General features: G+C 48.4%; 1 protein-coding gene across 8 annotated transcripts in view; it reads left to right on the forward strand.

Annotated features, from left to right (window-relative positions):
- The first annotated feature begins 212 nt into the window (after nt 1-212).
- The window catches only part of DCAF6 (DDB1 and CUL4 associated factor 6), a 69,114-nt gene continuing 46,020 nt past the window's right edge, over nt 213-23,306 (forward strand). For 3 of the 8 annotated variants that reach the window (XM_045838516.1, XM_045838513.1, XM_045838515.1), the window contains exons 1-8: nt 215-511; nt 8,755-8,816; nt 10,497-10,589; nt 12,960-13,145; nt 14,890-15,003; nt 17,516-17,651; nt 19,932-20,146; nt 22,600-22,693. In XM_045838516.1, coding sequence (XP_045694472.1) covers nt 415-511; nt 8,755-8,816; nt 10,497-10,589; nt 12,960-13,145; nt 14,890-15,003; nt 17,516-17,651; nt 19,932-20,146; nt 22,600-22,693 — 997 coding nt within the window. In that variant the 5' untranslated portion in view covers nt 215-414. Of the gene's footprint in view, nt 512-8,754; nt 8,817-10,496; nt 10,590-12,959; nt 13,146-14,889; nt 15,004-17,515; nt 17,652-19,931; nt 20,147-22,599; nt 22,694-23,306 lie in introns of all 8 variants that reach the window. The other 5 variants (XM_045838510.1, XM_045838514.1, XM_045838511.1 and 2 more) reach the window with 3 other exon arrangements.

Raw genomic sequence — 23,306 nt, forward strand, 5'->3', positions numbered from 1 at the left:
ACCCGCTTTTCTAGGACGAGGGCAGGTGTGACGACCGGCGACTTCAGGCCCCCGATGGTCGTCATCTCGCGAGAAAGGCTGGAAGGGAGGGTGTTGAGAACGGGGTCGGAGGGGGGCGGAGTCGCGGCCGCCTCCGCCTCCGCCACCTCCTCCTCCCGTTGGAGGGGCCGAGGGAGGAGACTGTTGCCGATCTCTGGATGTTCTGGGGAGTGTGAGGAGAGTATGAGGCGAGCTCTGGCCCGGGTGCGGCCGGGCTTCGGGGGCGAAGGCGTCGCCGCCATCTAAGTCGCTGCGCCCGCCCGCGAGGCCCGGCGCGCGGATGGTGCCTGTGCGGCTCGGGAGCTGATCGCGCGTCCCCTCCCCTGCCCCCTCCCCCACGCGGTGGGCTACCCTCCCACCCGGCCCGGTGGAGCCATGTCTCGGGGTGGCTCCTGTCCACACCTGTTGTGGGACGTGAGGAAACGGTCCCTCGGGCTGGAGGACCCGTCCCGGCTGCGGAGCCGCTACCTGGGTGAGCGGGGGCCCCGGGGCGGAGGCGCTGAGGTCGCCGCCCAGAGGTGGGGGAGGGGGCCGCGGCCGGGGGCTGTTGGCGGTGGGACTGCGCGTTGGCCGGGGCGCCCCGGAGGCTCTGGGGCGCTGGGTGGATCCCTCTGGACGGACCCCGCGCCCTGCCCTGCGCGGCCGTGTCTCTCTGCGCGCTGCCAGCCGCCGCCCTGGCTGGGGTTTCCTCGTGGGGCCGGACCGGGCGCGGACACTACCGGCCAGGAACGGGGTTAGGGTCGCTTCTGGGGCGGGACTCAGGAGAAGACTTGCCGGGCCTCCCGGAGCGTTTGCAGCACAAGTTGGAGCTCTTGCTCTACTCCAGCGCTCTCCGCGCTCAGCGGAGGACCAGAGTGTTTGCTGACACCCACTCCCCTTGGGTCCCCGGAGGGTTTAGGGGTCGGCTGCGCCGCGGCGACCACCCTCGGGGACTTCACGCTCCGAACTGGCTCCGCGTAGTGCCCCGCGGCTCGGGGCCAAAGGCTGGACGTGAGGGCTGAGCTGTCCCCACCCCCGCGGGCGCTCCGGGGCGACCCGCTGTTCGGTTGGGCCTGACCGCCTTAAGGAGGTGTAGGGTTTCGCGTTCCCGTTCCCAGCCCTGCAGCACACACACTTGGCATTTTCTGTTTCTTAGTTCACCTTTCTAAAAACAGCCTTCAGTGCTTGAGGGAACCGTATTCCACTTTTTGTATTCGTTTTGGATAGAGTGGGGTTTTTTTGTTTTGTTTTGGCTTTTTAGGATTCTGGGTCATGCGTGAGCTAACTAAAAAGTCCACTATTGAGTATGGGTCTGTTTTTTTCTTGTGCAATCTTTTCATCCCTCTTTATTCTTTCTCTTTTATTTGAAGACGAGACAACATTAAATTTTTTTTCTTTCCAATTTTGTCTCTTTTTGCTGGGTAAGTCTTTATGGGTGTCATTTGGTTTTGACTTCAAGTCAGTAAAAGGAGATGAAATCTCATTACATCTAACAGTTCTGGTTTCTAAAATAGTTAAGTTGGAAGCATTTTTCTTCTTATTCTTGTGTCTTTAGGGTCTTAAGTCACTTGAATACAGTCTCTGTAAGAACTTAATAAAAATGAAGCGAAAATGCCTGTGACCCCTCCCATCCCAGTGTCACACACACATCCTGGAGATAACCTCATTATCTGTTTCCTGAGTATCTGTCCAGACCGTTCCTTTGCGTTCCTACCGGCACATACACACGCACCGAGACGCTGCAGTTTTGTGCGTGTGTGTCTGTGACCTGCAGGCACGGTGTCTTACTGCGAACGTGGTTGTGCAGCTTGCTTTTTCTGCCCTACATCTGGGAGATCTTTCCCTGGCAGGACAAACGGAGCTGCTCGTTCTGTAGAAACGCATGTGGGCTTATACGTTAATGTTTTCTTCTGGTTCCGTTAGGTCAGCTGTGTCTGCGACAGTTGATTAAAGTCAGAACCCTGTGTTTTTTCCCCTTCCTACTCTAACTCCCTCCCTAACGGAGTGGAGTTTGGGTTGGGCAAAGGGAAATGGAAGAGTAGGACAGGAGTCTCCTGTCTTTAGTGGAAAGTCTAAATGATAGGTTTTCAAATATATGTGTATGTTTACAGGGAGTTCCTGCTCTTAAATAACATTTGAAGTGTGCTAATCATAAATACTTTATGATTAGCACATTCTCAGAACAGCTTCCTTTAAAAGTGGTTTCCTAAGTATTTGAAAATAGCTTGTATTGATTGGCCTTCCTATACCTTATACCGTTGGGTTTACCCAGCTCGTCAACACAACAGCAATAATCTTGGGTTAGCATTCAGGAAACAGCAAAATCCACATTAGCAGTATTTGGATTAATGAGAGTTTTAAAAAATGATATTTTGAAGTACTCTTATAAAGTCTTTCTTTTAAGCAGTTTGAGTCCAGCTGTTTTAGACAGTAAATAGATCCCATTTTTGAGATTTCAACATTTAAACATTCTGATTATCTATAATATTGTAGGTTAATTATATTTCTAATTTATTTTCATTATTTGTATTTCTAATATTGAACTGTTGCCAAATCACAGTGAAACTGGGATAGAACGAATTGACAGATTTTTCTTGTGACATTTACGTTTTAAATTATTGCACCATAGAATGTATCTTTTCACCAGTAGTATTCAAGCTTCGACATGGATTTTATTTATATTTGGTTAATTATCTCTTTTCCTTTCATAGAATTACAGTTCACAAAACATTCTTTTACATCGTGGGAATGAAGATAATTTGTCGTATGTTATTTGGGAGAAAAAGCATGTGTTTCCTCACAGCCCCACGTTCACCTGACCCAGCATGGGCTCGGACAGAGGCCGGGGATGGTCATCCTTATGAACCCAACGTTAATGTCAGTGTGGGATTTATTTTTTTAAACACTAATTGTCAAAGTCCTGACTAGTGTGCAGGTGTTTCAGAGTTTCTCAGGTCATGCTTTTGGAGTTCAGTGATTGTTACAATGAGCTATTAGCCACACACAGCTTAGGGGATACGGGTTTATAAAGATAAGCATTGCTTATAAAGGAAACTATCATTTCTGTACATCGCCTCTTTCCATCTTTGTCTCATTTTAGACGAACTTGTCTACAAGTTGAATGAACACTTCCTAACTCCTCTAAATTAAAAAATGGTAATTGACAAAAGTAAATTTTAAGCAACTTTCTGAGGGAACTGTTTGCTATAATGTATAAAATGCTTAATATAAAATGTTCAAATTATGATGAGGCAGTGTCTTGGTCAGTGTGGGCTGCTGTAGCAAAATGCCATAAACTGGGCTTATAAACAGAAGTTTATTTGGAACAAGCCTGGAGGCTGGAAGACAGATTTGCTGTCCACTTGGTGAGATTCTAAGCCCCGTGAGGCCTGCTTGGTGGTGCGCACCCCCCTCTTCCCTGCGGGCTCCTGGCCGCGGGGGCTCTTAGAAAAGCCCGAATCCAATGCCACGCACCTCCCCAGGAGCCCACCTCCTGATGCCGTCACCGAGGGGCTCTGGATTCCAGCAGAGGGGGGTGGGGGGCACGCAGACGTTCAGAATACATAGCAGGCAGCCCGGGACGACTTCCTGGTGGAGACTGAAATCTTTCCTGTAAGGAGATTAGAAAGACAGTGTCTGAATATTATTAAGGTCATTATGTATTGAGAGGGATTTTGCATTTAGATGACTCTCTCTGGCATGTCCTGGCTTACATCTGCATTCTGATTTAGCAAACTTACAACGTGTTGCCAAGTTATATTACGAAGGTCAGTGCATTCTGACTTTTGCCTCCGAGTTAGCTACTGGGGAAGAGTTAGTGGAGATTTGTGTTGTTTCTTGAGTTTTGAAATCTCAGTGAACATTGAAAAATGTCTGATTGTAGTAGTGAAGATGTCAAATGTGAAAACCATATACAATAGAATGTGCTGATTCTTGAGAATAAGACCACCGGAGGCCATACTGTCCATCAAAGCGCAGCCGGCAGGATAGGCCCGCCCTGCGGAGGATCTGGTCTCTCCCTGGCGCGGGGTGGACGCGCTTAGCAGGGATAAGAGCTTCCGGTAGCACCGGCCTGGCACCACTCTTAGGCTTTGGGTCGGCTTTCGAAAATGCTGTGACCACAGCCCACAGTAAACACACACACAGGGAGCGGCTTGTGACCCACAGCTGAAATACAAGGTTCTGCAGACGTGGTTTGGTCTTGCTGGGTGGGGTACGTTCTCATTTCTGTTTACGACCATGTTGAAAATGTTGCTGTTGATCCGGTAGAAGGTCCGCTAGTGAGTCTCGGCTTGAGGTTTGCAAAACTCTACTAGGTGGTGTGCATTTTTTTTAAATAATTGTCATTGAGTGTTACTGACGTCAAGGTTAGTGCAGCTTGGGTTCCCAAGTATTTACAGCAGATTAAAAAAAATTTCTTTAAACACTGCTGATGGCTGATCTGGAAGATATAAATAATGAGACTTTTCATTTACACTTTGGAAACTAGTTAGAGTGGGACACTTTTAAACCCTCCTTTCTCGGGTGAGTGCCCACAGTGGGATTGCTGCATCGGGGGGTGTGTGTGGCTTTACCAGAAACTGCCAGCCGCGTGGGAGCATCCAGTTCCACATTCTCGGTAGCGCGTGGGGTCCGAGCCCTCCTAGTTTTAGCCTTTCTCCTGCATATGGAGGGGCACATTGTTGTTCTACTCTGCATTTGATCTAATCCTCCTGGTTGGCGAGGCTGTCTTTTCACGGCTTATCTGCGACCCCTGCACTCTGGTTAAATGTTCAGATTTACCTTTTTAATATTGTGAGAATTCTTCACATGTTCTTGATACAAGCCCTTAATCAGATAGCTGTTCTGCAAGTATGTTCTCCCAGTTTATCTTGTTCTTCATTTTTCTTAACAGGGTCTTTTGTGGTGCATACTTTTTGTGTCCTGTTTAAGAATCTTCACCTAGTCCAAGGTCATAGTGATTTCCACCATACATTTTTTTTTCTGGACGCTTTGTGTTTTTGACTCTCACATTTAGGTCTGTGAACAATTTCACGGTAATTGTGCTCCGAGGGAAGGGGTCAAGTTTCCCTCTCGGCCTGAGACTGTGCGTTGGCCCAGCGCCGTTCGGAGAGCTCTGCCCTTTTCCCTTGGTGGGAGAGAATTGGCCATGGACGTGGAGCTCAGGGATCTCGGCCACGTGCCGTTGGATTCGGTGTCTGTCTCTCTGCCGGTAGGCCCTGTCTGAGTCATGAGCACTGAAATCAGCTAGGGCGAGATTTTGAACTTGGTTCTTAAAAAAAAAATTTTTTTTTTTTTTTTTGGCTATTCTGGGTCCTTTGAACTCTCATAGAAAGTTTAGAATCAGTGAGTGTGCCGATTTGTGCACGGAAGACCCCCGGGGCTTTGGCTGGCACCGCGTTGGACCTGTGCGTTGTTTCGGGGGCCTGGCTGCCCCCCCGGAAGTAGCCAGGCCACAGAGGTGGCTCTTCTTCCTCCTCGTTAGCTGTTCGTCCATTTCCCTCAGCGGTGGGTTATGCTTTTATATTTTTCAGTGTGCAGACCTTACACATATTTGGTTCTGTTCCCCGTGTTTGTCTGTGTTCTGTCTCCCTGGCGTTCTGTCGCCCTTTGGCTTTCAGTTCTGGTTGTGGGGTGAGGTGCTGGGGCGGGAGGTGGGGGTGCTCTGCAGAAGACGACTTCGGGCAGACAGCTGTCAGCGGCGACAGATCAGACGCTGAGGTCCGGAGAAACCAGCCTTACAAGAGACCACCGGATTCACTGACAGGCCCTGATTCTGAGAGCCCAGCCGATGACGAGGAGGCGACCGAAAGGACGGTGCAGGGAGAGGGAGCCCTGGCCGTGAGCCAGGGAGGGCAGTGATGTAGGCGACGGGAGACTTGGCCTTAAGAAGTAGCTCAGAGGGGCAACAGCAGGAAGAAGAGGGAGCGTGTCCGTGGTGGCGCCTCCTTCTCAGTGTCGCTCGCCTTGCTCGCTCTCCACCAGCCGAGGCGACCTCCACTCCTTTAACGGAGTGCTCTCTCTCTCTCTCTCTCCCCCCGACAGTGTTACTGGGAACAGGCCCACGGGTAGGGGCCCAGGCCCGTGGGGAGGCTGCAGTGTGCCGGCACACCCAGGGGTTTGCGCGCGCTGATTACTCACTCTCTCGACAGTAAACCTGCAGGGCCGGCGGTGTTGTTCCCACCAAACGTGAAACCCTCACCAGTGAGGAAATGGGTTCCGAGGGGTCGAGTTCCGCCCAGCCTGTGTGCAGTGCGGCCCGAGTGAGGTGTTTGAACGCGGGTCCGGCCCTTTCGTGTCCCGAGGTCTCCTGTCTCATCAGGGAGCCAGGCGTGGGTACCACGGAGAGGATCACAGAACAGAGGGAAGACGCGGGTCCCACTCGTTTACCCACTGATTCAGCAAGTACAGCCCGAGCGCCCGCTTTGTGCTGGGCACCTGGGGTACCTGGGTGAACCGAGGGTGTTCCTCTTTTTAGGAGCTTGCAGCCCTCACTACTGAGTGGAGTGTGCAGGCAGAGGTGGGGTTACAGGAGGCAGGCAGGCTGGAGTAGCAGGCCCGGCGGGAGGCCGGTTCACCCGTAAGGTAACAAGGGTGTCCTTGTGGGGAGGGTCCTCCGTGGCTCCCGACATTCCTGGCATCTCTCGAGCAGAGGCCCTGGCGGCTTTGTCCGGGCTGCCTTTCCAAGAACGTTTCTGTGGGGAACAGCCTTGGGAGATACGGTATCTCCCTCTGGGGCAGAGGGCACGTTTATTTATTGTCCATTGTGATGAGGATAATGTGTCCATTATGTCAGGCAGGTTTTCTGGGTATAAGATTTCGGTCCCCTCCGTGATTCAGACCCACTGCTGGCACAGTGTCGCTCCCAGGTCGCTCCGTGTTGCCCAGTGGGAACTGGGGGGCGCGGGCAGCCCCTGTGACCTGCAGCCCGCACCGCTGGCCGGGCCGGGAGCGGCGCAGTGCTTTGCCTCTGACTTGGGCGTCTTGAGTCCGCTGCCGGCACCCGTGAAATGGCAGGTCGCGTGTTAGCCCACCAGCAGGCCGGGCTCTGTGGCCCTCTGTAATGGACGTGGGTTTATTTTTACTTCGATTTGGGGGGGTCAGGTGTTTCAACTTCCCATCCTTATTTTCTGGGGGCTCTCAGCTCCCATTCTTGGTGGTGTACTCGCTGCCACTGAAATGGTGGAGGGCGCTGACGCTGGTCAGTTCAGAAGCACATTTTAGGGGGTGTGTGGACGCCTAACAGTTTCGATCTCCAAAGTCACGTTCAGAAACATCACTCAGGAGCCGTGTGTTTAGCTCTTGTCCTTTCTCTCACGTGCCACCGTGGTTTCCTGTAGACAGCAGTGGCTAGAGCTCTGTTGTAAAAACCAGATTTTTGAAGCTTGGAAAAATTTCCAGCACTTTTTAAAAAGCATTTTAATGAATTGTTACCACATTGTTAATTTGACTGCTTTATTTCTTAACTGTTAATTTATTTTATTACTTAGTAGAATTGCCAAACCTGTCAGTTGTTCAAATGGGAAAGGTTTTTTAAAGTGCATTCGTTTACTATTAGCATCTTTTTATAATGGAAAGATTCGAAGAGTTGAAGTACAACATAGTTTGTACAAATACTTTACTGAATTTCTGTGAATTGTTTTATTCCAATAAGTTTCGGAACCATAGAGCATCCCCTCCCCCCCAAATAAAATTATTTTTTAACCCCTATGCTCATCCTCTACCTAGCCATCTTGACATTTATCAGCAAGGTGGGGAAAAAACCCACTTTGGCTTAAAAAGATAGCGGTCCTCACGTGGAACGGCAAGAAATCATAGCGGAGAAGCGTGCCCCAGCGCAGGAGGCAGAGAACACGGGCGAAAGTGACTGTAGCGCGCCCTCATCAGCCTGATTACTTAGCTAATTGTCGCCCTTTGTCATGTGCTCCGCTTCCTTTCATCACAGCCTCTGGATAAACACGACGCCCTGTGGTCCTCCTCTGGTGCAGAGGATTCATTTCTTAAAGGGAAACACTCCTCTTTTCCAAAGGAGGAACATGGTCTATTTCTGTAGTGTTATAACTGTCCTACATGGATGGACATCTAGGTTGATTTGATTTCCTTTTTCCGCCACATTTCGTCATTGTGAAATGAGCTTGGAAATATTGTCACACTTCTGGAATCGGGGTGTGCGTAAGTGTGGGCAGCGCCTGACAAACCTGCGTAACGCCGAAAACCCTGTCCTGCCCTCCGGCCTGGCTTACCCCTTTCGCTGCTTGCTTTTCCCTGTAGCGCCCTCACCAGGAGCCGCGTCGTTTCCTGTCCTCCGTCCCCCACCTGCGCGCAGGGAGCTGCTGCTGTCCCGCCTCAGCACTGCACCTCCAGCTCCTTCCTAGAGCCTAGAGCCCGCTGGGAAGGGAGTGAGCCCCCGGCGTGTTTGCTGGGTGCATGGGTGGAGGGAGGGAGCCCTTGATCCTCGCTGTGGTCCAGACACTGCACCCAGCCCTCTCTGTCCTGGGGTCACGCACTGCTTGCAGCAGCCGCGGGGGCAGAGGTGGGTGGGGACTCGGGGACTCGGAGAGCAGCCAGGGCACCGCAGGGTGGGCTTAACCTGCCCGGTGTCGCTCCGTGAGTGGAGGAGCTGCAGTCAGAGCCGGAACCTACCGACGCCCCGTGGGAGGTCTTGACCGCAGTGCTGTGCTTCCACTCGGCAGTAGAACGCAGGATTTACTTAGTTCTCTCCCTCTTTCTAAACAGGAAGAAGAGAATTTATCCAAAGATTAAAACTTGAAGCAACCCTGAATGTGCACGATGGCTGTGTAAGTAAGAGTTAATTCCACACCGTGAAGGACTTCAAACCCAGTGTTCCGGTGTTTGAAGACGTGTTCCAGGCCCGCCCCCCCCCCCCAACAGATCATGCCTGACTGCAGGGAATGGGGGAATCCACTTTTGCATTAAGACATTAAATTAATTTTGAATTTAGAAAAGTATGTTTTTTTAAAGTAGTTTGTCTATGTTACTCCATCTTGACTGAAAGTGTAAGTCTAATTCTTTTTTTAAATTTAGATATAGCTCACGTACTGTAAAATTCACCCATTGAACCTGCAATTCAGTGGTTTTTTAATTTTTTATTTATTTTTATTGAACTTATTGGGGCTGGCATTAGTTAATAAAATTATGTAGGTTTCAGGGGTACAGTTCTATAATACATGAACCGTACAGTGTATTGTGTGTTCACCACCCCGAGTCAGGCGTCCTCTGTCACCGTTTATCTCCCTGGAACTTGGTGTTGTTACAACGCAATTGTGCTGGGGCCCGGCCGACACCACTGCCTGGTTCTCATCGTCCCCAGCGTCTGCAGAAGCACGTGGGCGCCGCTTATCAGTCACTGCCCGCCCTCCCCACCCGGCCGCTGGCCATCACTGCCCCGCCTCTGTCTCCGTAGATAGGCCTCTTCTGGACGCCGCAGATACGGGGATCCGATCCGTGGGGGAGTCTGCGGCCTTTCAGGCCGCCTTCTGCATTGCAGGAGTACTTCTGGGTTCGCCCGCGCTGCAGCGTGTCCCTGCTTTGAGCGGCTGAAGGATGTTTGGTTGTGTGGGTACTTTTCCGTGAGCAAACAGGCAGTCACGTTTTGTGTATGATGTTTGGGTTGGTTTCCCTTTGGGCTGTTACGAATCATGCAGCTGCGGGTGTTTGTGTACAAGTTTCTGTGTGACGTGTTTTTTTCTTCTCTTGGGCATGGGCCGTGCTGTGGAGTTAGCCCTTCCAGCGGTGTAGGAGGGCTCCCGTTTCTTGACATGACATGCTGCCAACTCTTGTCTTTTTCTTTTTTAAAATTATAGCCATCCTAGTAGGCGTGAAGTAGTAAGTCATTGTGGTTTTAGTTTTCATGAAGATTTACACCTATGTTCCAAGAGTTTCATAGTTTTGGCTTTAGATATTTGTTTGTTTTCAGTTAATTTTTATACATGGTGTGAAACAGGGGTCCAAATTCATTCTGTTGCTTGTGTGTAATCCACTTGTTCCAGCGCCATTTGTTGAAAAGGCTGTTCTTTCTCCACTGAGGGGTCTTAGACCCCTTGACTCAAAGTCCTCACCGTTCATGCACGGGTCTGCGTCTAAACCCTCCGGCCTTCTCGACGGGCGCGCCCGGGACCGTGAGGGCGGTGCAGCCTGGGCTTCCGGGGGCGTGCAGGGAGCTTTCCCGGTTCCTTTCTAGGGGGCCTGGGTCTGTGTCTCTGGATAGAAAAGAAGTTAAAATAAATTTAAATAATAAAATTTAAGGGAGACAGACATTTCATTGTGAATTTTCAGAACATTGTGTTTGCTAAATGGTGGTCAGGATGTACTTTCGATAAGTAAACTGCTAAATACTATTTACCATAGGTGTAACCTCATTAGTGGTATAAAAATTGAACCATCAGTTAAGTAAAAGGTGGCACACCTGTTTTTATATTCAGTTTGCTGAAATCTCTTTTTTTCTTTTCTCTTTTTAGGTTAATACAATCTGTTGGAATGAAACTGGAGAATATATTTTATCTGGCTCAGATGACACCAAGTTAGTAATTAGTAATCCTTACAGCAGAAAGGTTAGTGGTTTAAAAAATCTACAACTTAACGAGAAAAAGAAATCAAGAAATTGTAAATAACCATGGAATGGACATTTGCAGAAGAATATTCTTATCTTGCTAAAGTCTGTTATGTAACTTGGAAGTTGTTCTAGTCAGGTCCCCTGCCTTCTGTAGGAAAGTGTTAGGTTTCTCTCGGCCTTTTGACTCGGGAGTAGTTAAGCATGCTTCGTGTTATCCAAGTGGATAAAACTGCCAGAAGTGACATTATCTGAAAAGAGCATTCTTCGGTGGGGTGGTGGGAAGATGATGTGTATGATTTTTTTGTTTCTTTTATGCTCACAGAATCTAATCTGAAGCCAAGCAGTTTAAAAAACTGGATTTTGTCAGGGCCAGGTCCCAGTGACGCCTCTTGACATTCAGTTCAACAAGCCGGGTATCATAGCATGTCAAGTTTTAATTAGGGTTGTGTTCTGGTTTTTATTGGCCCTTCCTCTGACTTCATGTACAGAAGTGCGCTGCTGTTTTGTATCAGTGAGAACATGGTACATGGGCAGTCTGACTCACTACTTAGCAGTCTCATAGAATAGACGGTTCACGTGTTTCTCGTATTTCTACAAACAGTGAAGGTTTTTAAATAAGTGTTTGTGGTCCTTTAGCCTAGAGGGAGGTCATGTTGAGGCTGCCCTTGATTAAAAGATAGGCCATAACTGTATTTCACACACAGCTTTACTTAACTGTCCTGACTTACCAGAGGGAAACTCGATGTTTTCAAATTCTGCTTCTCTTAGGTCTGGAATTACTAGGGCCACCTTCTTCTGACTGTGGAGAAATATCCTGAAATACTGTATGTGTGGAAATGCTTTTCGATTTCACTGTCAGAATTGTAATGCTCATAATACACGAATCATTCATCTAGGTACCAGTAGAATTGTTTTAAAAGATGCAGAGCTGTATTGTTTTTTTTTTAACGTGATGATAAAATATACGCAGCATAAAATGAACCGTCTCGGCCATGCTTAGAAGTTCAGTTCAGTGACATCACGTATACATTCACCTGTCTGTCGTGCCGTCGCCGCCGGCCGGCCACAGAGCTCTTCAGTCCCGCGGGATTAAACCCTGCCCAGGGGGCAGCGGCCCTCCGTGCTCCCCGCAGCCCCTGACCTCCGTCCCTGAGGACCTGACCGCTCTTAGAGCCGCATCTGGTTCTGGGTACGGCAGCCGGTGCTGCTGGCCGCGGGTCGATGTTGACGAACCTCCTTCGTGTGTGTGTGTGTGTGTGTGTGTGTGTGTGTGCGCGCGCGCGCGCGCAGCATTTGTGCTGTTGTGACTGGCTCGTGCCCCTCAGCGTGTTCTCAGGCCTCATCCACGCGGCAGCGTGTGTCGGGATTTCCGTCCTTTTGGGAGCTACTGACGTTCCGCTGTGTGCCCGTGTGGTGAGCCCTTTCATCTGGCGGTGGGCCCCGGGGCTGCTTCCGCCTCCTGTCCCTTGTGAGCGACGTCGCAGCCGTGCCGGTACCTCTGCAGATCCTTGCTTTCCAGGTTCTTCTGTGAAAACGCCCCATGGCGGAATTTTTAAAAGACCATGTTTCTCCTTCAATTGCTTATTTTTAAAAAATAACATTTGCTTTACACATGCTTCCCAGTAGATTTTGTGTATCCGAAAAGCAATTAATCATTACCCATCCTCATTTCCAGTTTGAGAAATGACTAATCAGATAATACTTTTAGAGATTTTAAGTATAATGATGATCTTTTTCACATAGTTGTTTTGATAGTTCCAAATTTGGTGTCATATAGGAATATTTTTTAATTGTAAAACACTCTGATTCATTAGACAGGAAAGTAGTGTTTTGATTCTGAGTCAAATCTGTTCTTATAGTTTCACTCTATTTTAGATCCTGTGAGTTCACGAGAAGATTAATTTATTGCAAGTGCACTTAATTTCAGAGCACTCCATATAGATTGAAGAGATTAGAGGTCTTTCTTATTAAGGGTCTGTCTTAATGATATGTCATTAATCTCAAATATATAAAAAGGAGAAGTTTCACTTTCCAGAAATTATGGGCTAGTTTATTCGGACCAGTCCTCCAGCTGAAGACAACCGAAATATGCTTGATTAGGTATTTCTGAAATAATCCTAAAAGTAACAAATAACTGCCTTGGTAATGAGGAGTTATCTTCACATCTCAGATGGAAAAAAAGAAACTATGATTGATTCTGAGTTCTTTGTTCCCTAATTATAATTGTGCAGAATCAAATGATAATTTTCATCGAGATGAGAATGTTAATGAGAATGTGTTCCTGGCCATGATTATGTTCAATATGAATGCTTCTTTCTAGGAAACAATAAATTACCAAGAGCTGCTCTCCCGTTTCTGTGTGTTTCAGGTTTTGACGACAATCCGCTCCGGGCACCGAGCCAACATCTTCAGCGCGAAGTTCTTGCCGTGCACGAACGACAAGCAGATCGTGTCCTGCTCTGGGGACGGCGTGATCTTCTACACCAACGTCGAGCAGGACGCGGAGACCAACAGACAGTGCCAGTTCACATGCCACTACGGGACTACCTACGAGGTGCGGCACCCACGCCTTCGCGTGTGTGTAAAGTATGTGTGTACACGCGTGGACGTTCATATGTGTAGATTTGTGTACGTGTATGCATACACACTCATGCATGTGTAGGCAAGGAAATCATTGGCAGAATATCTAGGTTTCTGTTAAGTATTTGAGGAAGCAAGTCTTGATAAGCTTGCGAGTACAGTTAAGAAAGAAGAAACGAGCATTAATAATACTCATTATTGTGCGTCTGCGGTGGCGTGAGCCACTGTACTCTAAGCGCAGACGTCAGCCTTTTAAAAGACGCCCCTGTGTTGTGCCTGAGGGCTCTCTCCTGGGCTGTGCCCTCTTCACCGCTCTGTTGCTGTCTCTTACGAAGTCAGGCCTTCCGTGGTCGGTGTGCCTGTGTGTCTGTCTTCGTCCCAGTGCCACAGTGTTTTAAAGACGGTGGCTCTGTCGTGTGCTTTGAAATCAGCACATGTGAGGCCTCCAGCTTTGTTTTCCTTTGTCCAGGTTGTGGCTGCTGTTTCTTGTCCTTGGTGATTTCATATGGATTTTAAGATTTTTTCTGATTCAGGAAAGAAAAAATGCCACTGGGATTCTGATAGAAATTGCATTAAACTTAGATCACCCTAATATTTTTCTACACACACGCGGGCCCGCACGCGCACACACACACACACACACATCTAGACCACCTTGAGTGGCACGGACATTTCAACAGTATCAAGTCTTCTAGTTCACCCACACAGATGTCTTTTCGTCTGTGTCGGCTTTCTCTCAGCAGTGTTCCGTCATGTTCTGTGCACAGGTCTCTCACCTCTTTTAATAAGTTAATCCGAAGTGTTTTATTTTTTTTGCTACTAGTGTAATAGCTTAATTTCCTTTCCAGATTGCTTATTGTAAGTACATAGGAAAAACACAAGTGATTTTTGTGTTTATTTGTTAACCTGACATTTTGTTATATTCATTTGTTGGTCTTAATTTTTTTTGTGGAGTCTTTAGAATTTTCTGCATATTAGATCATGTCATCTTCAATCAGAGATAATTTCGCTTTCTCTCTTTCAATTTCTGTGACGTTTATTTCTTTTTTCTTGCCTGATTGCTCCGGCCAGAACGCCCAGTGCCATGTTGAATAGAGGTGACGTGCGTGGGCATCCTTGTCTTGGTCCTGATCTTGGCGGGAGCACTCAGGTTTTCGCCCTTGGCTTGCGGCGTTAACTGTGAGCTGCTCACCTGTGGCCTGTGTTTAGTTGAGGTGCTTTCCTTCCGTTCTTAGTTTGTTGAGTATCTTAATCGTGAAATTTGGTCAAAATTTTTGAAAGGTCAGTTAAGTGTTTTAATCAATTCAGCATCTTATGGTTTTCTTAAGCATTATCATAGAAGAAAAAATTATGTTTTTGTAAGTATACATTTACATCCAGAAAGTAAAAATTAGGCTTTGACTAGTTTAAGTTTTTGAGAGCAGAATTTTTATCGAAGTTGTTAGAAGTTTTCCATTTTAAAGAACTTTCTATTTGTAGGAACATTCATTTCAAACTTCAAAGTAATGGATTTTATTAATGCAGCAGTTACTTCTTGCGTATTTCTGTGTGCATTGCACTACTCCGAACTGTGGCGTGGGTGACTCATAAAGAACGGAAGTGAGGGGCTCTTCGTGGCCTTCACCGTCCCCGTTTTCTGGAACCGTAGCCGCGCCTCTCGCGGCGGCCACCCGCCCGAGCGGCCAGTGACGGTGCCTGGGCTTTGTTCTCGCTGCCAGATCATGACCGTGCCCAACGACCCGCACACCTTCCTCTCCTGCGGCGAGGACGGGACCGTCAGGTGGTTCGACACGCGCATCAAAACCAGCTGCTCCAAAGAAGACTGCAAAGACGTAAGAGTCACTTTTCTGTGTAAATGGTGCAAAGTACTTAAGGTTATCATCAAAATTATCACGGGACACTCCCTCTGGATTGTGAGATTATGGATCAATTTTACCATCTTTGTTCTGCTAAAATCTTCAGTAGCAAATACCAGTGTTTTATGGTCAAATTTTAAAAATTAAAATATTAATAGAGAAGTTAGATAACTTGTATTTTAATTGTACATTTCAAATATATAAATGAAAATGTGTATAATTATTCAGTATATGCTCAGGCATTATAAAAAGTTGAAGAATTTATCAGTGTATCTCATTTACTTATGGAGATAATTGTGGCTTACCAATAACCATAATGAAAGTTTAATATTTTCCTTTTGATTTAACCCTGACTTTTAAACCAACAATTTATGTTATCTTTCTAAAAAAGTAGTAAGATACCATTCTACCAATGTGTTTGTCACTCAGCTAGTTCAGTTCTCTGGAGACAGAGCCTCACTACCAATTTCGTATTTAATACTGTTTTAACCCTGAGAAAAACCTGAGCAGTCACACGGTGGCCCTGGACAGCTAACCTCAGATGTTATTTAAAGAGTGTGGCTTTTTTTCTCAAATCATTTTGAAGTATGAAATAAAATAAGAAAGTATTGCTAAATGTATTTTTTACTGAAAGTAATGAGGTTAAGTGCTTGCTAATAATGTTACTATTAACATTCTTGGGGGGATTATTTTCTATATTGAAAGAAAAAAAGAATAGAAATTAAATTTTCAAGTGTATGATTTTTAAGTCAGGTTTTATGTTACATATATTTACACACACACACACAGCTGGGAAAGAGTTAAATTAAGCAAAAGGCAGAATAAATTTAAAATATCAGGCTGTGTATTGGGGGTATCCGGTAGGTCTGTTTCTTAGGAAAAGGGAGGTACTAAAGTCTGTTATGCCAAATCCTCATAAGCAGTATTTTAGTGTACGATGTGGTAGGATTTAATTGTGCTTTTATAACAAAACACCCAGTAAAAATAAAGATGAAAGCAAGACTGATAAATGAAAATACTGTCAAAATTTCAGCCCTGGCTGGTGTGGCTCAGTGAATTAAGCAGTGGCCTGCAAACCAAAGGGTCGGTGGTTCGATTCCCAGTCAGGACACATGCCAGATTGCATGCCAGATCCCTAGCAGGGAGCGTGCAAGAGACAAACCACACATGGATGTTTCTCTCCCTCTTTCTCCCTCCCATCCCCTCTGTAAACATAAACAAAACTGAAATCTTAAATTTTTTCCTTAATAAAACTTTTTACTTCTTTATATATAAAAATTAAGAGGTAAAGCATGAAGAAAACTGGCAATTAAAGCAGTCCTTAACCACTAAAACGGAATTATAAAAGGCATTTGGTGAACCAGTTCCATGTATTAGGAATAATGTTCTAAGTCAATAATTAAGCTAATAAAACCTAAGAGTGAGGAGCTGAGTCACAGGCAAAATAGTGTAAAATCAACAGAATACCTTAAGGATAGATATTCAGAGTTATGGCTCTTACACTTTCTACTGCTTACATGAAGGGAAGGAGGGACACTGGGGTAAACCCTGTCTTTTACAGGGTTTGTGTGTGTGTGTACTTTGTTTTTGAACTGGTAGGGAGAAAGAGTTTACAAGTGAAGGAAAGTATAAAAGTTTAAAATCAACTGAGAATTTTTTAATATTAGTAGCAACAACTCTAACTAAAATATTGCGAGCACCCCGTGAAACAGCCAGGAGCACTCGTCGTAGACAAAGGCGCTCCGTGCCTCCGTCAGTGCTGTCCAGCGGGCATTTGTAACATGTTAACGACTTACATGTTACATGTGTGAGTGTTTCACGTTCTTAAAGGTGTTCGCTCTTCATGTGTGTGAGGCTAGGGAGGCATTTCCGAGGAGTAATTGAAGTCGTATTATGTCATTATTTGAAATGCAGCTAGTTTCAAAAAAGGCTTTAAACTGCGATAATATAAATAATGAGTTTCTTGAATTATCACTGACTTTTTTGTAGCTGCTCTTAATGTAGCTGCTTTTTTTTTTTTTTGAGTCTTAAATCTGGGAACAATTTTTATTTTTTCCTTTCAGAATGTATTTTGCATCACTCAATTATTGGTGGTTTTAAAATCTTTTAATTAGATTTAGTATTTCCATGTGTAGTTTCTCCCTGTGTTTGGTTTGTGAGGAAAGCACACAGTTTGTGTTGGAAGTCCACTTGGGAACTGCACGGCCAGCTGTGGGGAAGACGGCGTGTTTCTGGGGTGACAGCTGCTGAGGAGGGACAGCGGCCGCACGTGTTTGTCCCGCCTGCACACCAGCTGGCAGTTAGGAGCGCTCGCTAATAGAAAGAAATCTGAAAAATCAAAGAAAACTGCTTTCCCCCTTCGTGGTCGTACTGACTGAATTGGGATTTCTGAGAAAGGTTGTTTCCTTCTCATTGAAGAGAACATTTTTTCAATACGGTATCGTCTCTACTGAAAGCTCTGTGAAACTGCCGTTGTTTTGTCTTGTAGGATATTTTAATTAACTGCCGGCGGGCCGCCACTTCCGTAGCGATCTGCCCGCCGGTGCCGTACCACCTGGCCGTGGGCTGTTCGGACAGCTCGGTGCGAATATACGATCGGAGGATGCTGGGCACGAGGGCTACAGGTACAGAGCTGCCGCGGAAGGAGTACAAGATTCTGTCTGTTCAGAGAATAAATGTGCTGTTTACAATTTTAAAATGTCATGAGTTTGTTATAAAATTTATAAGTAGAATGGATTTAGAGAATATGTATTATAAAAACCAGCATTTCACCAAGTTTTATGATCCTATCAGGGTGATACTTTTGCAGTTTATTACTTTAAAAAGTTACAACACTTGATGTACAGTCACCCCTAAGTATCCTCAGGAGATGGTTGCAGGGACCCCTGGGGTACCCCAATCCCCAGCTGCTTAAGTCCCTTGTAGAACGGCTGGGAACAGTGCGTACATTCTGCCCTCCGAGGGTGGCAAGCACTGTTTTCCTTCCGCAGGAGACTGAATCCACAGCTTTGAAACCCCCAGAGACCGAGGGTCAAATGTGCCCGTTCCCTGGGGCCGTGCACAGGGTCACTTAGAAGAACGGGCACTCCCTGTCTCCTGGCGCGGAGGCTGCAGCGGAGGTCAGGCGGGCTGGCTTTGTGCTGGGGGTCCAGGGGAGGCCCAGGCTCGGGTTGCCTCCTTGCTGCCTGCGGTGCCGCCGCAGTCCTCAGCCTCCCTCCCCACGGCCTCTGCTCCCACCCTCGCACTCCCCGCCGCCCCCACTCTGTGCGTGTGTTCCCCTTCCCACTCCCTGTGAGAACACCAGTCCTGTTGGCTCCAGGGCCCCCCAGTCCACGACGACCTCATCATACTGATCACATCAGCGGAGACCTTCTTTCCAGACAGGGCTGTGCGCTGAGGTCCTGGGTGGACGTGAATTTGTGGCGGTGGGGGCGCTGTCCAGACCTCAGTACTTGGCTTTCCTGATTTCTCTTTGCCATTTTCTTTAACTTAAGAGGGTAACAGTACGCGTGGCAGAGAGAAGGGTTGAGAACGAACAGTGACTAGGAGGTATGTTGGCATGTAGCCTGTTCGTGCCTGCACGGCCGAGTTCAAGTGCCGTCAGTGAGGCTGCGGCACTGACTCTGGTTGCGCCCTGCACTCCTGGGCTCCAGCTCCCCGCACCCTCCGTGGGGCCCCGCCACTCCCGCAAGTCCCCGTTCAGAGCCAGCTTCCAGTCGCATTTTCTCAGGAAAGGAAGCCTGGGATACTCACACACTCACACCACGAACATCAGCTCTGTGTACACGTTTCTGGACATTCACACACATTTTACTGGGAAATAAAAGCAGACTTGGCCAGAAATGGACGCAGTGTCAATCTCATTGTCAGCTTACGTCCACTAAAGAGGTTACTGAAACGGGAAGACCGGGGTGGGGGGGTTATTTTTTCTGAATGGAGATTGTGGAGTCTTCTCTGTTAGGATGTGCACATTTGGGAAAACGGTATTAATATAATATTAAACTATAGGCTTAATTATTGTCCCTCAACAGAGGGCATGCAATTGACATTTTGGGCAAGACCTCGTTCAAGACCGCGTTGTGCAGGATCGCGTGCACTGCTTGGTGTCTGACTTCGATTCTAGAATCCAGTGTCACCTGGTGGCCCCCTCTGTCATCCTGGCCCCCCAGCGCGCCACGTGCCCACCGCGCCCCTTTCGGTCATTGTGCGTTGCACTGACCACTACCCAAGTTAATTAAAGCTGGACTAGTATCCACCCCCCCCCGTTATCTTACAAGAGAAACCTTTCACAACACTCAGAAACTTTTTAAGGATATAAAAGGTAGATCACTTTCAAAGGATACTGCATTATTTAATCTAGTATGCCGATAAATACCAGCTTTCCTATTATAAAAATTTTGAGAATTTTTAGATGACTTAGTGTAACTATAATCATAAATTAAATAACTCTTTTCCAATAAAATGTTTATATAATCTGGAATTCCAGACAGTCATGAATTTTATAAAGGTATATTTCCTTTGTACTGTATTTTCTAAAATTTTGTTATAAAACCTGGTTATTGAAAAAGGAGCCTGTTCTAGAAATACAGGGTCTAGGCACAGTAAGGCCTGCTTGACTGTGGTGGGTAGGGTAATATGGGTATAATAATGTATAGTTTTAATTTGAACATTTCACCTAGAATGTCGTAGGGTGTGCCTGAGTGTGAGAGTTACGTCACAGAATTACATGCTTGTGATTTTGTAATAAAAAAAAGGGCGTTACTTGTGCTGGACCCTATAGAATATGATAGCTTGGGTTTTTATTGCTACATTAAATCACTTATCTCCCTAGTTCAAGTTAAGAGTTTTTAAAATGTTTTTCTCAAAAACGTGAGTTTTAAACCCTGTCCGGTTGTCTTCCTCAGGGAACTACGCGGGCCGGGGCACGGCCGGGATGGTGGCCCGCTTCCTGCCCCCGCATCTCAGCAACAAGTCCTGCAGGGTGACGTCCCTGTGCTACAGCGAGGACGGCCAGGAGGTGCTGGTGAGCTACTCCTCGGACTACATCTATCTGTTCGACCCCAAGGACGACACCGCGCGGGAGCTGCGGACACCCTCCGCGGACGAGAGGAGGGAGGAGGTGCGTTCTCGGGACCGCCTTCCTCGTGTAATCCAGTAATTCAGGACACGCTCTCCGGTGACTTCTGGGCCCGAAGGGCTTTGAAACGGAGAGTTCGTTTTCAGGACGTTTACAGTTTAGGGAACAAGGGCATGAGACACTCATGAAAGGAAAGGGGCCGATAGTTAAGAAAGGCTCTAAAAAAGTATTGTGGCGTTCTGAGGAGGAAATATTTAATGGCAGCGTGGCTCGCTGACTCTGGGTCGCACAGCAGCAGCGGGCCTGGCGGTTGCCGAAAAGGCAGTTAGAGGAACAGAAGTGTGATGTGCAGGTGTGTGGGAGACCGAGTGTTCATGTCCGCGCTCCAGGCCGGGTTTTGCCTGTTACCCCCGGCCCCTCACACGTGGACGGCAGCCCCTCCCGCGTCCACACCTGCCTGATTCTCACAGCTGCGAGTGTGTAGCATTGTCTCCGGGGGCCTGTCGCAAAACGCAGATGAGTGAGTGGGAAGAAGGCAGGTTAAAGTATATGTTATATGTATATGTACGTATGTACACACACACACAGAACCAGGTTAACTGTTTCCTTCCTAATAAAAGGCAGAAACTAGAAACCACACATCCGTGGCCGTGCACAGCGGTAGAAACAAATGTTCGCTTTCCCCTGCTAAGCTGCTTTCCCCAACATGTTTTTCACTTTGGCCTTTCTGTTTTACACTGTCCTTCGTTTAGTCACTATACTCTGGCTTGTGAAATGACTTTTGAAATTTACCATTGCTTCTTATTGACGATTAGTGAGTTTTTAGCTTTGGCCCAAGGCCTATTAGCACATTGTAAAGAACGTGTTTGTGCAATTGCTGTGAGACGCTAAGCCACACGCAGCTGTTACAACTGCAGGCTCTGAGGGCTGCAGAGTCAGAGGAAGTGGTGTTACTCCATCAGGACACCGGGGGTTGTAGAGGTGGCAGCGGGCCTGAGAGCCTCGGTGGGCCGGCGAGAAGGGGGCCCGGCGGCAGGGGAGCGCTCAGAGCACGTGGCTCCGCGGTGTTCGCGGCCGTGGAGTGCCCCCCGAGGTCCGCACGTCCAAGGGAGGCCTTCTGGCTGCCCCGGGGTGACGAGCGGGAAACGCACAAGCAGTCTCGGGGGCCCACCAGCGCTCCCGCCGTCGCGCGTCAGCCGGAGGCGTCTGCGCGGCGAGTGAGGCGCAGCCGGCCTGGAAGAGCCGGTTCGGGCCTGTTCTCTGGGTGTGTGTTTCTCAGCACTTTGTTGGAGCAACTAAGTTAAGAGAAATAACCCTGAAAATGGCTTAAAACGATAAAAACAGATTATGCTTATTGTACTCAACCCAACAGTTGAGGTGTTCGTAGAGGAAGAAATGGGAAATCTGTCTCCATCTTCATCCCACGCCATTTCTTTCCGTGTTCCGTGCTGAGCCCTCGGCCGCAGGGTCCCGCCTGGGCGCCTGCTGCCCACTGAGTCCGACACTGAGCTTGAGGGCGCCCAGGCGCAGGCGCGGGGCGGCGCCCAGCCTCACGCAGGAGGTCACGGTCCGGCGGCAGCAGAGCTACGGGCAAACGAGCGTGCGACACTTAAGGGGGCAGGATGTGAGAGCTACCTTCTGTAGAGGCAGACCGGGGGAGGGGTGACCGGTCCTCACGGGGACGTGAGGGGAGCTTAAGCAGGGTCTAAAGTGTGGACCGGGTTTAGTACGTGATAACGTGTGATTTCTTCTTACGTTCCCTCTACATCTGTACGTTTCTCAGTTTGTGGGGGCCTCTTTTTATGTCCTCATATCCTCCAATAATTTATTTTCTTCTTTTTATTTAGTATATTCTTTTGTCTTATTCCATTGTTTTTTACTTCTCACTTTCCTATTTTAAGTTCTTTTTCTCCCTCTTTTTTCCTTTTCCTCTGCTTTGTTCATTGCATTTACTGGGGTGGCCCCTGTCCCATCTCATTACTGGACAGCTGCGCCGCGTCCAGCCGCACATTTTCTCCCGGCCCCCACAGTTCGGCTCTGAGACGCAAACCCGCTCTGCAGTGCTGCCCCCCGCGCTGGCTGCCACCTCCGCCTGGCGCCAGGTGTCCCGTCTCTCTCCTCTGCCCCCCGCCGCACGCCCGCAGCCCCCCCATCAGATCACGCCACTCTTCTGACCGGCTCTCCGAGGGCACCCACCTGCCTCAGAGCCCGGCTGAGGTCCTTGTCGTGGCTGCGAGACCTTCCATCACCAGACGACACCCCACCATCGGCCCTCCCCGGCCCTCCCTGCTCCAGGCGCGCACGCGCTTCTCCGCCGGCCCAGCGGGCTCTGCCCAGGGCTGCGGGTTTCCTCCGCGAGGCTTCCTCAGCTCTTGTCCCGTGTCCATCTGGCACCTCCCTGGCGGACTCGCACCGAGAGTAGGGAGGTGGGAGAGTCTGTTAGACTTCAAGTGCGCTTCCGAAGGCGAGAAAGTGAGTGTCCTGCTCCCTTGCAGCTGCGGCAGCCCCCGGTGAAGCGTCTGAGACTCCGCGGCGACTGGTCGGACACTGGACCCCGCGCGAGGCCCGAGAGTGAGCGCGAGCGAGATGGTAACTGTGCTTTGGTCGCCTTTTTTATCTGTGTATGGCATCTAAAAGTTCGTGTTTCACCTCGTGTTCGTGCTCGCCGCTTTCACTGCTGCAAGTGGGGCCGCAGCAAGCAGCCTCGTACAGCTCCCAGCACGCTTGCGCACGTGTGCGTGTCCGCGGGCACGTCCTGGGAGTGGGCTGGCACGGTCGCCGGATGGTGCATTTTAACTTTGATAGTCACCCAATCCTCCTCCCCAAAGAGCACTACTTGACACTCCCACTGGAAGTGTCAGAAGGCTAGAGAGCAGACGACAGCTGGGGTGGGGGGGTTAGGGGCACAGCGATGGAGCAAAAGGGAAAAGGACTCCTGGACGTGAATAATGGTTGGGGCGGGGGTGGGGGGCGGGGACGAGAGTGTAAGGGGACTGGATGGTCATGGAAAAATACGGTAGAACATTTTTAAGTGAGAGTGTGAGAATGCTTGTCGTCCCATAACACAGTGGGCATTGCCAGTGCCTTTCTGTTAGATCTGCACGGAACGAAAACCCTCAGTTCTGTCTAGAGGGTTTCCTAAGCACGTAAATGTTCTGCCTCCCGTCAGGCGCCTTTGACAGGTGTAGGAAACGACCTTGGG

Source organism: Phyllostomus hastatus, unplaced genomic scaffold (assembly GCF_019186645.2).
Source record: "Phyllostomus hastatus isolate PE091 unplaced genomic scaffold, TTU_PhHast_1.1 phas_contig_283, whole genome shotgun sequence".
NCBI lineage: Eukaryota > Metazoa > Chordata > Mammalia > Chiroptera > Phyllostomidae > Phyllostomus > Phyllostomus hastatus.